Source organism: Hevea brasiliensis, chromosome 1 (genome assembly GCF_030052815.1).
Source record: "Hevea brasiliensis isolate MT/VB/25A 57/8 chromosome 1, ASM3005281v1, whole genome shotgun sequence".
NCBI lineage: Eukaryota > Viridiplantae > Streptophyta > Magnoliopsida > Malpighiales > Euphorbiaceae > Hevea > Hevea brasiliensis.
In genome coordinates, this window is record NC_079493.1 from 1,364,592 (window position 1) to 1,376,834 (window position 12,243).

Genomic DNA, 12,243 nt, shown 5'->3' on the forward strand with positions numbered 1-12,243 from the left:
ATACGTAACTTAATAATTTATCAATTAATATACACTTGTTGATTACTTTAAAATTCAATTATCCTCTTTAATTTTAAAGTTTAAATCTTCATTTTTCTTTTTATCCATTTTACTTATTTCAAGATTGTAACATTTTTATTTTATTTTTACTTTTTTTATCTTTTGATTGGCATACATGAACTAATTTAAAATATAGTACAAATCATCTATCAAAATTTAAAATTTAAAATTAAATGATATTTATATTAGTTAATGTTAAATAATTTATTTATTAATATTATAAAATAAATTTATTTCTCATTTTGTCTTGAATATTGATTATACGACTTATTAAAATCTCACACCTTTTTACTTGCTTATATTGATAATTTTATTGTTTTATATTTTTCAAAATTGTATAATTATTTTTTAAATTTTTTTATTGTGTGCATAATTATAGACTATACTTCAAAAAACAAACATTCATATAAAGATGTAAAGTTTGAAAATCAAATGATTAGAATAAAGAGACATATCATCAACCACATAACTTTTCAATGATTTATATTCAAAAAATTAAATGTTATTTTAAAAAAATATAAAATATTATATAAAAAAATAAAAAATAATATTTGCAATTGTTGAGAAATTAAAAAAAAAATCAATTTTGGAAGAATAAACTTAAGATCTAAAAAAGTAGAGAGGAGAATAAAATACAAATCATAAATTAAGGAATTATTATTATTATTATTATTATTATTATTATTAAAAATAAATATTACCATAATATTTAAGATTTTATTTTTGAGCATATTTATTATTATAATTATTATAGACAACTACTTCTAATAATATATGGCATTTTTAAACACCACTATATTATAAAAAATTGTATTGTTATATTTTTTATGAAGAAATATTTTTAAAAAATAATCCATAATATTTTAGAAATAAAAATTAAATTTAATTTAATAGGAATATAATTATTTAAAATTTTAATAAAATATTTAATTATATTTTATATAATTAACTAAAAACTTTATCATTAACAAAAATTTATAATATAATTTTAAAATATAAAATTTTATAAAAATAAATATTAAATTATATATTAAATAAAAAATAATAAATCACATAATACACAAACAAAACGACAAAATAAGAGGAGATAGTAAAAATAGATTAAATATAAAAAATAATAAAAGGATTAAATACTTAACATAATTAAATTATATAAAATAATTAATATATTTTTAAAAATAAAAGCTAATTAATAAATTGTATTAAAATAAAAAATTAAATAATAATAATTTAATTAAAATTAAAATTTATATTTTATAAAATATATAAATTAAATAGTTAATTTCATTAAATTTCAGACCAAATAATAATTTTTCTAAAGAAATATTGGTGAAACAGCTTTAAAAGTGCTAGCAAACAAAAACCCCCAAAACCCTTCAGTTGCTCAAGCTTCAACTCTGCTTCGCTTGCTCTATCCTCGTTTCCTTTGGAACCTCCACCTTCGCACCTTATCCTCTCTTTATCGCCTCTCTTCAACAATGGCTACTAATGACTCGCCTACCCAACTCACTGATTCACAAGAAGATCTCATTCCTGAGCCAGAACTAGAACCAGAACAAGAGCAAGAGAAAGAGCAAGAAGACCCAGATGCAGAAAAGCGCTCTTCATCATCCTCAGATTCCGACTCTGATTCTGATTCAGACTACGACTTTGACTATGACTATGCACCTGGCCAAGACGCCACAGTCCCCTACACCCGCCCTGGTGACGAGCCGCCGCCGTCGGATAACACACCGGAAATCAATATTGCTCGGTTTTCCCAAGTGCTGGACAGCAAGCAAATGAAAAAGATGGAAGAGGAAGAGGAACGAAATTATACTTATTACGAGGACCTGTTTAATTTTCCTGAGGACGAGGAGAACTGGAGAGAGGAGGATTTGAAAGAGCTGTGGGCGGATGCTCCACTGGAAATGACGAAACCCGGGTGGGATCCAGTGTGGGCGGACGAGGAGGACTGGGAGATTATGAGGAATGAGATGAAGAAAGGGAGAGACCCACCCATTGCTCCGTTTTATCTTCCTTACAGGCCTCCATATCCAGTTATCCCTGATAACCATTACGATATCTCAAATCCCAAGGCTGTTATTGAGGAGTTGGATAGAATTGAGGAGTTCCTTACTTGGGTTAGCTACATTTTCCCTGATGGGAGCTCGTATGTCGCTTATTCTTTGTCATGGATTTTGGTCTTTTGCTTTGTTCGTAAATTATTGTTATTATTATTTTGATACTTCATTGCATGTTATGAGTTTTGTGACTTCTTGAAACACACCCACAGGCACATGTATATATATATATATATATATATATATATATATATATATATATATATATATATATATATATATAGGATTCGGGACTATCCTAGTAGGTTAATGTTTATATGATTCTGTAACTTTGTTTGTGTGGCTAATATTTGAGCATCTCTGTTGTGGAGGAATTGAGGTTTATTGACTTGTTTGCCACTTGTTATGGATCATGTATAACGTTCTTTGTTAGTTTTTGAGCTATTGGAGTCAATATCTGATTGTTCAGTTGATTTGAATGGAGACAAATCTTTTTTATTTTTTTTTTCTTTCTGCATCTATCATTGTTTACCCAGTAATTCAGGTGTTAGTGGTAAACTCAAAGTCTGATTTATGAGGCCTGTACGACATGGTTGAAAGTTGAAACAAACACATTGATTGTCTAGATATATTTTTCCCCCTTTTCTGTTGTTTCTTAGTCCTAGCTAGTTTATCAAATGTGAACTCATTTATATTTATCTACTGAATCACCTAGGTGATTATTGTTATTATTATTATTATTTTTTTATTATTGTTCTGTTTTGAGGAAGGAGATGTGTCCATTTTTCTAAGGCATCCTGTCCCTTCCCCTTCCTTAGTCGCGCAAACACCAAGGTAGAAAATAATTCCTTTTCTCATTTCCTTGTATTTTGGTTTCGTCAAGGTATGAAGGCACTGTTTGGGATGACCTGGCTCATGGCAAGGGTGTGTACATCGCAGAACAGGGACTAGTCAGGTTTGTGGGTTTCTCTCTTAACAGTCATGCCTGTAATCTTATTTATCCATATAATACAACTCTATAGTGTGTCATCATTGCTAAAAGCATTAATAAATACTCAAATTTTGGAAGGAAAAAGCACGAGGAAATTTGTAAATAATGGGAAGAATAGCAGTGAAGCACTGCATGCACATTATGTCGCTAGAAACCACAAAACCTTTTGTATTGGCTTTTTGTATCATCATATGGATGGCATGTTTTTGTCCGCAATCCATTATAATCCAAATTTGCGTAGTGGCTCAATGCAGTCTGAAAGTCTTGTCCATGAGTAATGGCATTTTGTTTAGAAAAACAAGAAATTTGAAATTTGGAATGAAATCATGTAACTCTTGGCAGATAACAAATTTTAGTTTTGCTTTTGGTTTTGGACTTGCATTGTTCCATACTAGTTTTCCCTTCATCGCCAGACTTAGCAATGCGTAATGGGATCCTTTGATCTTGTCTTAAGAAGTTTCTTGATATCTTTTGAATCCCCGAAAAGTCAAACTCATGGGATTCTGCACTCAGAATAGTGGGGAATGAATCATAGTAACTATATTGTGTTTTGAAAATGCTATAGTAATGAAAATACATGTTATGTCCAAGGTTCATCCACCCTCCCCACCCACCCTTTTTTTCTCTGTTCTGTCTCTCAAGTAAATGCATAAAGCCATTGGACTTCCCCAATGGTCATTGTATCTTCTACTTGGAATTTATGCTATTTACTTAATGAAGGTATGAAGGTGAATGGCTTCGGAATAACATGGAAGGCCATGGAGTTGTTGAAGTGGATATACCTGATATTGAACCTGTGCCAGGTTCCAAGTATGTTTATGATCTCTCTCTTTATATCCTTAATAGTATTCAGCACTCTATATTTCAAGTAATCATTGTGTCCGCAAGATGATGAATTAAGTTGCTTGTCATCCTTATTCAAAGGCTTGAAGCGAAGATGCGTGCTGAAGGGCATATAATATCAAGAGATTTTATGTCCCCAGAAGACAGAAAATGGCTGGAGATGGATATTGAAGATAGCATTCTTCTATCTGGGGGGCAGTATGAAATTCCTTTTTATGAGAATGATGAATGGATCAGACAATTTGGGAGAAAACCGTAAGTTTCATTTTGTCTCAAGCTGTCTATGTTATTTATTTTTCAATTACAGTGTTGTAACTCCCCTTTGTTATAGAACTATATACTTTTATATAATTCTTCTTGATTTGTTATTGTTGCTGTGATTACAATGCATTTATTTGAACTTGCATTACCGTCTCTGCCAAAGATTTTATGCAGTTAGATTCAATTTCTAATGAGAATGAGAAATGTGCTATGTAGGTTTGTTTCTTTATCATTGTTTTTCTGCTTCTATTTTTTCTTCTGTCATTGGCAAGGTAACTGAATGAAGTAGATTTCATAACCTCTAAACTTGACCAAAAAATGTTTGATGAAACCCAAAAAGAGAGGAAAAGAAATCGAAGTATTAAGGTAATCCAAAAACTCTCCTTGGACATGACGAGAGTTTTTCTCTCCCTCAAAAGGATCAAACAATTTACCTTTCGAGACTGAAGGAAATTTTCTCCAAGTAGTGTTGGCATCTTCACCCTTACCCTTGTCCAAATACAAAGAAAATTTTAACGATTCTGTATAGACTGTGCACCAAGTTATGTGCTAACAAGACACCTGTAAACCAAATATTCTTCTGTGAAAAAATCTCTTAATTGACTTCAAATTACCAGTATAGAACAATTAATTTTAGGATTATAAAACACACGGGCAAAAGTAATATTATCATAATGTAGGTGTCAATTTAAATGATCTTTAAATCCTAAACTTATATTGCTACGAAGGGCATGAGTAGTACAAAACATTTTTGCTTTAATTTTGTGAAAAAACATGAATACTTTAATGTGATGAAGGCTTATTTATGGGACTACTGATGAATGATAATAGTGTATGCCAGGGAAAAAGGTCGGTACCGATATGCTGGTGAGTGGAAGCATGGCAGAATGCATGGATGCGGCGTCTATGTTGTGAATGAGCGTACATTATATGTAGGTGACTGAACTATGAGCAATATTTTTAGGACTTTTATAGTTTAATGCACTTTGATTGTTAAAAGATTTGGATGCTTAACATCAATCTGTTAAAGATTCAAGACAATTGCATGATGCAAATTTATTTCTCTTCCAGTCTTCTACAGTCTATGAGATTTTGTTTCTCTCATAACTAGTGCTCCTTAATGTAAAATGATTCAAGACTCCCCAGATTACAGTAAACCTATGTTACTTGGACTCGGGTATGGGTGTCGGAAATAGATACATATCCATGTGTCCGACAAGTAAACTTCCTAAATAGAAAATGCAGGGATATGGATCCAAATTTAGACATGGCGCTCGGATACGTTACGCGAATAAAATAAAATAAAAGATATAAAATTATATAATATTAGATTAATATGTAAAAATTAATTAATATGATAATTTTTTAATGTAATATACATACTATTTAAGATTTAATAAAATAATATAATTTTAAATAATTAAAACTAATGATATTTATATTTTGTAATAGTTCTCATCTTTTTATGAATAAGTTAATTTTTTATTACATATTTTGCAAAATAAAGATTAGCAGCCACTTACACATTAAAACTTAAAAAAAAAAAAATCAAAGTACCTTGACCCATTAAAAGAGAAAGAATAAGCCGAGTTTTGTGCACACGTGAACTCTAATGCATGCTTGCCACCTAACCCCTATGAAATAGAGAAAAGAAAAAAGCAGTCAAATTTCCCAAGCCATCATTTAAGCTTGCATCCTTTCTTCTTCTTCTTCTTCTTCTTCTTCTTCTTCTTCTTTTTCTTTCTTTATTACTCTTTCTGCGTAGCTGTTACCTTCTTCTTCTTCTTCTTCTAGGCGTGTCCGACTGCATGGATGTGTGTCGGAAACATATTTCGTATCCTATCCAATGTCATGTCGTGTCATGTCAACATGGGTGTGGCAAGGGAGAATGGCAAGTCCGAGTATCAAAGGATTAAACTATTTATTTTTAGACATGCATACTGTGGTAGAATGGTAGTAATAAATTTGAAATGTGTTAAAGGATAGCTAGTGCTTAAATTATGTAGATGCTCTTGGTTGTTGTGTGCTCTACTTCTCTTGATCTGTAATAGGATCTCTAAGGTTTAGGGGCCGAGTTAAGGGGCAATTGCTTAATGAATGGTAAATGTCTTGGTGCAACTGCAAGATTGTAGGTTTGAATAAGAATATCCGTTTTGTGCATAAATGTTGATGGTTAGGAGGATTACCTCCAAATTTTCTCATAAGCCCCACTTTTATGGGACACTGCTATGTAATAGTATTTCTTTTGAGTGACTAATTATATTTGGTATGCATACAGGGTAGATTCTACTTTGGAGAGTTTGTTGATGAGGCTACAGACTGTGATGAGAACATTTCAGCGGTATGTTATGATTTGTATTTCTTTTAAAGGTGAAAAGAAATGTATATCAGTTAAGAAAGATTTTTTATCTGACTCGTTTTCTTTCAGTTGCATGCAGGAATAGCAGAAGTAGCTGCTGCTAAGGCTCGGATGTTTGTTAACAAACCAGATGGAAGTATGTCTTTTTGATGCCATTGAAATTACTTCTTGTTGGAATCCTACATCGAAAGAATATGAAGTAAAATGACAATATATAAGTGATTAGGTTGCAACATTGACTTGACTAGTCATTTTGATGTATAAAGCAATCTAATCACTTATATAAGCCCAAATTAAAATGAATTAAATTATAATTTGACCGACACTCTCTTTGAATTTAACTTGGTATCAAAGCCCGGACTGGGTTGTGGGTTTCAGCCGCCCATAAGGGTGTAAAATTGGGCTCGTATTGGGTTAAAAATAAAAAATACAAATTAATTGTCAAGTGACAACTATGTGGTTGCACTTGAGGGGGGAGTGTTGGAATCCTACATCGAAAGAATATGAAGTAAAATGACAATATATAAGTGATTAGGTTGCAACATTGACTTGACTAGTCATTTTGATGTATAAAGCAATCTAATCACTTATATAAGCCCAAATTAAAATGAATTAAATTATAATTTGACCGACACTCTCTTTGAATTTAACACTTCTCAAAGACAATAGAACTATAGAGTTACAAAGTACAGTGTCATGTGCATATTGGAATGCAATTCCTTGCCTAGCTAAATCTTCGATTGATTGTTGACGTAACTGAGGAACATTATATCCAATTTGAAATTATAATGGAAATGAGCTATTATCTGCTCATTGATTGAAACAATGTCATGGTAATTGGTTTAAAAGTGTCTAATTGAACAAGTTATATCTTGAGGTAGATAGCGAGTTTTGTCATTTGCTGATATTGGTTAATGTCCATAGAAGAAACGAATGAACATTCAATCACAGGATCTGAGTCTAATATTGGGAGTCGGATTTAACCTTTCTGCGTTCATTTGTAGAAAATATGGCTGTCACATTATGGTGACTTGATTTACGTTATTGATCTAACTATAGCATGGACACATTGTTATTTTTCTTGCTGCACTTATCCTTGGTATGACCTATAATTTTTTAATGACTTCTTGCATTTTTGCCCACAGTGGTCAGGGAAGAGAGGGGTCCATATAGTGATCCTCAACATCCCTATTTCTATGAGGAAGAAGATGTGTGGATGGCACCAGGCTTCGTCAATCAGTTCTATGAAGTAAGTGAAGATTTTCTTTTCTTCTTTTGCTTGTTTCTAGGCCATGCATTGTATAAGGAACAAATATGCTCGACTGGCAGGTCCCTGATTACTGGAAAAGATATGTGCAAGATGTGGATCAGGAAAGAGAAATGTGGTTAAATTCCTTCTATAAAGCTCCGTTGAGATTACCTATGCCTGCTGAGCTTGAGTACTGGTGGTCAAATGGTTCTCTCTCTCTCTCTCTCTCTCTCTCTCTCTCTCTCTCTCTCTCTCTCTCGTGTTCTTGTGTTTGAGTTTGTGAACTGAACCTTGAAAGAATCACTTTTGCTTTTGCTATATGCAACTTCATAAGGCTATTGCACTTTATCAAAACTTTAAATTGTTTCCTTTTTCCCCTTTTGTAGTCCATCCCCCATCTTTACTCCCTCCCCCTCCCTCCTTTTCCTTTCCACCAAAGGAAAAAATGGTGAAAGATTGTTTGTTCCCAACTTTATTCTACTGTTCCTTGACCAATTTCAGCCTACTTAAGGCATTCTGCTTATTTTTATGGAGCCAAAACCACTTGATAGTTTTTATGGAAGATGTTGGGTATGTTTTTATTTACTTACTGACTGGTTTTGTAGTGTTGCTCTTGAAGAGACCTTACCTAGTACACGCACCACTAAGGCATCATGGTAACACTCCATGCATGTCTGTTATGCTTAGGCATCAGATGTAATAATCTTTTTCTTCGCTGCATTACTGGGCAGTTAAGGCAGCCCAAGTAGTCCTGCTTCAAGGCACTTGTTATAGGCTACTTAATCTTCTTTTTCTTTATTTTTCTTTTGTCCGATTCACTAATATGCAACCTGTCTTTATGCCTGATTGTTAATGTTTTTTGACATTTGTTTGGGCAGAAGATGAGGATCCTGAATTTGTTATTCTTAACAAGGAACCAGAACCTGATCCTGAAGACCCATCAAAGCTTATATATACTGAAGATCCTGTAATCCTACACACAAAAACTGGACGAATAATCAATTACATCGAGGATGAAGAACATGGGGTTCGTTTGTTTTGGCAACCTCCTCTAAAAGATGGAGAAGATATGGATCCTGAAAAGGTTCAGTTCCTACCTCTAGGTTTTGATGAGTTTTACGGAAAAGAGACAGTGGTGAAGAAAGAAAATATCTGGCAGCGTCTTCTAACAGCAGTGGAAAATGCATTCAAGCCAATGCTTGAAAGACTAGAGAAATGGACTGAAGAGAAGAAGAAAACTAGTGAGATGAAAATTAAGCTGCTTGAAGAAGAACTTGCACTGGCAGAGGCCGAATTGTCTCTGGAAGAGGCCATTGAAGACATGGATGAGGAGTTGAAGATGCAAGAGAAAGAGGAGGAGAGGGCAGAAATAGGTTTGCAGGAGGAAGGGGATAGTTCCGTATCACCTGATCAAGATCAGAGATCTGTAGTTCAAGAGGAAGAAGAAGCTGAGGATGAGGAAGATGATGAGGATGATGATATTACGCCATCAAGTTTTGGGTCTGTAAGCCAAGATGAGGGCCCAACAAAGAACGACCAGAAGGGAAAAAGACCTGGGGAAACTCCTTTCTCCTCATGTTCATTGTCATTTGCCTCTTCTAGCCTTCTTTCAGCTGTAAGTTGTATAGCAAAGAAATTTTTGATAGATTATTTTCTATATGAATGATATTCATTGTGGATGTTGAAGATTTAATCCAGAAGAAAATAATTAATTTGTGAAAATGACTCTTAACTGGAGGCTTACTGAGGTCTCTCATAATCTGAGAAAAAATGAAAATGGTAATTCTTTTATTCATTTCTATGTAAATAGCTACCAAATGGAAGTTAATTTTTAAGTTTTTCCTCCTAAAAACTTCTTGGATATTTGATTAGCTGGGTTTCTAAGGAGATGACTGATATATTAATTGGACTTTGTACAGTTAGCAATGATTTTATTCATTTGGTTTTTCTCCCCCTTCATTTATTTATTTATTTTGTTGGACACTTTACACTGTCATTCTGCTGGTTTGCAGGTTCCATCTGGGTTACAAAAATCCTTTTTGGCTTGGAAGAACAGATTGCCACAAAAGTCAACTTCTTCCTTGCCTGCAGAGGGCCCTAATGTCCTTCCAGGAGAGGTTAATTCAGTCAGTTTTCCCGCAATCATTGGCCAAAAAGGAAGCTTGAAAGCTAAAAGCAATGTGAATCAAATGTTTCGATCAAGAAATCGTTCCATCGGAAAGATGTCGTTACATTCTTTATCCCGAATTCTGTTGTGTCCTCCAGCTTCACGAGAACCTGAAAAGAGACTAAAGATTTCAAGAAAACAGAGCCATGCTTGGCTGCATGCAGCACCAGAGAGAGATTCAGACATCATATTGTCATTGCACACCCAAGTATATTGTTTAGAATCACAAGCTGAAACAACTACGTGTGAGCCTCTTTCCCTATAAAATTGAGCAATTTTATGCTTTTGAAAAAAGACCAATTTTGTAGACGCCATGATCATTGTTTTAACAATTTTCACGTTTACTTAGCTTTAACCAGTTTAAGGTGATGAAAGAGCGTCTGAGCAGATAAAATTGCTGCAACTGTATTTTGTGTATTTTCACTCAATAATATTGGAATCATCTTTGGGATCGTAATTTTATGAGTTTAAACTCCGATTGGAGCTCAATTGCTGAATGACAGAATTATGGTCCTTTAACTTCTTGTCTTTCCCTTCTTGGCTTGCTGGAGGAGTGGACAAACATTGTGATGTTTGCTAAAACCTTAGTTAAAAGTCAATATGTTGATTTTGTATTATTTTATTCATATTAATTTGCTTAAATTTTAATTTAAAAAATGAATAAAAGTTTTGCAATAATATTTTAATTAAAACATTTGAAAATTATTTTTATAATGATTCAATTGATAATTCAAATTAATTAAAAATTAAAATGATTTGATTCAAAAGTTCTTAAAATGTGAAAATTCAACATGACTTACAATTCAAATCTAAATAATCCAAACCCAAAGAGGTGGGATGATGTCCCATTTGATTGGAGCTTTCAAAATTTCTTAAAAACCCAATTAATTTCTCAACAACTTGGGAGTTGGGATAATGTCCCATTTGATTGGAGGATGAACCTCCATTCAAATTAATATATGTACAATTGATAAATCTTAATTATTGATTATGACAGAATTTGTCATAATTAATAATTATATATATAATAATTATATTTAAAAAAATTTTAATTTTAAATAAATAAATAAGATAATTTTTTTATTAAATAATTTATTAATGATTATTTAGTATATTAAAATTAGTAATGAAATACTAATATCACAGTACCTCGCATGGAGAATTGAGATATTATTACTATTTCAGAAAGTGATTTTTCTTTTCTTTTTAGAAAAAAATCTGCTTGTGAATTGAGAGCAAAGTGATAAAATGCAGAGAATCTTAATAATTTGAAAGACGAGAGAAGACATTATAAAACATAGGCATGTGAAGCGATTGATAGAGACACAAATTTTGCTCTCTTTTTAAACATTTTGAAGCTGTCTTCTTCTTCCTTATGACCTTTTACTTTGTCAGAAATCAAAAGCTGCCACCTTTTATCAATCGAAAATTCTTATCTATATATTTGACTGGATTGCTGACTGCTCCACTGACCGCACTCAAAAGCTTTTACTTTTTACGAGGTAAAATTCTTATTTACGTTTGACTGCTATTACAGCATTACGTTAAAAATAATAATAATAATAATAATAATAATAATAATAATAATAATAATAATTATCAAAAAAATTCATAATTTTTATAATTAAATTTTAAAATTGATATAATTATTAATTAAATTTTTATATTTAATTAATATTTTAAATTAATTTAACTGTTAAAAAATTATTAATATATTTAACAAGAGTTCGATATTAACTATCATATCATTTATGATTAATTAAAAAAAATTTTAATTAAAATTTATCAATTTTTATAACTTAAACCATTAGTATACTTCTAATAAAAAGAAATTATAAGCAAATTATATTTTACATAAATAATTACTCTTTCACATTTTAATTACCTACACATTCAAGTTAACATTAATAAAAATATGTTTACTATTATTATACATGTGCATAACAACATAATGTAACTCTATAAATAGAGTAAAATTAAATAAAATCAAATTCTTTCTTTTTTGCTAAGTCAATTTTTTTTAAATATGTTATTTCATCCTTTTTTTTTCGTTAATACTTCAACTCTGATGTAATAACTTCTCTAATGATGATATGGCAGTTGATGTAGAATTTCCATTAAGTATATTAACGGCTTATTAACAATCAAGATAATTATACAAATTTCAATATTTAATTGTAAAAATTGGTAAATTTCAAGGCTTTTTTTTTTACAATTAACCCCTAAAAAAATTAAGCAAATCCCTCACAC

The 12,243-nt window shown here is 31.6% G+C and overlaps 1 protein-coding gene across 2 annotated transcripts; it reads left to right on the top strand.

Annotated features, from left to right (window-relative positions):
* The first annotated feature begins 1,380 nt into the window (after positions 1–1,380).
* LOC110651753 (protein TIC 100) lies at positions 1,381–10,450 on the top strand. 2 transcript variants are annotated; one of them, XM_021807152.2, is made up of 11 exons: positions 1,381–2,212; positions 3,007–3,078; positions 3,835–3,924; positions 4,039–4,212; positions 5,060–5,150; positions 6,497–6,559; positions 6,647–6,713; positions 7,723–7,826; positions 7,907–8,033; positions 8,705–9,441; positions 9,839–10,450. In XM_021807152.2, the coding sequence occupies exons 1-11, from the start codon at positions 1,539–1,541 to the stop codon at positions 10,256–10,258; spliced, it is 2,619 nt and encodes an 872-aa protein (XP_021662844.2). In that variant the 5' UTR covers positions 1,381–1,538; the 3' UTR covers positions 10,259–10,450. The 2 variants fall into 2 exon arrangements, with proteins under 2 accessions (XP_021662844.2, XP_057989895.1); XM_058133912.1 differs by having other exon boundaries at positions 1,402–2,212; positions 8,708–9,441.
* Positions 10,451–12,243: the final 1,793 nt, after the last annotated feature.

What these genes read in the sequence shown, in the direction of transcription:
- LOC110651753 (XM_021807152.2), top strand. Translation starts at nt 1,539, where the DNA reads ATGGCTACTAATGACTCGCCTACCCAACTCACTGATTCACAAGAAGAT. An exon ending in TGAATGAGCGTACATTATAT is followed by an intron (nt 5,151 to 6,496) that starts GTAGGTGACTGA and finishes GTATGCATACAG; the next exon opens with GGTAGATTCTACTTTGGAGA. An exon ending in TGAGTACTGGTGGTCAAATG is followed by an intron (nt 8,034 to 8,704) that starts GTTCTCTCTCTC and finishes TTGTTTGGGCAG; the next exon opens with AAGATGAGGATCCTGAATTT.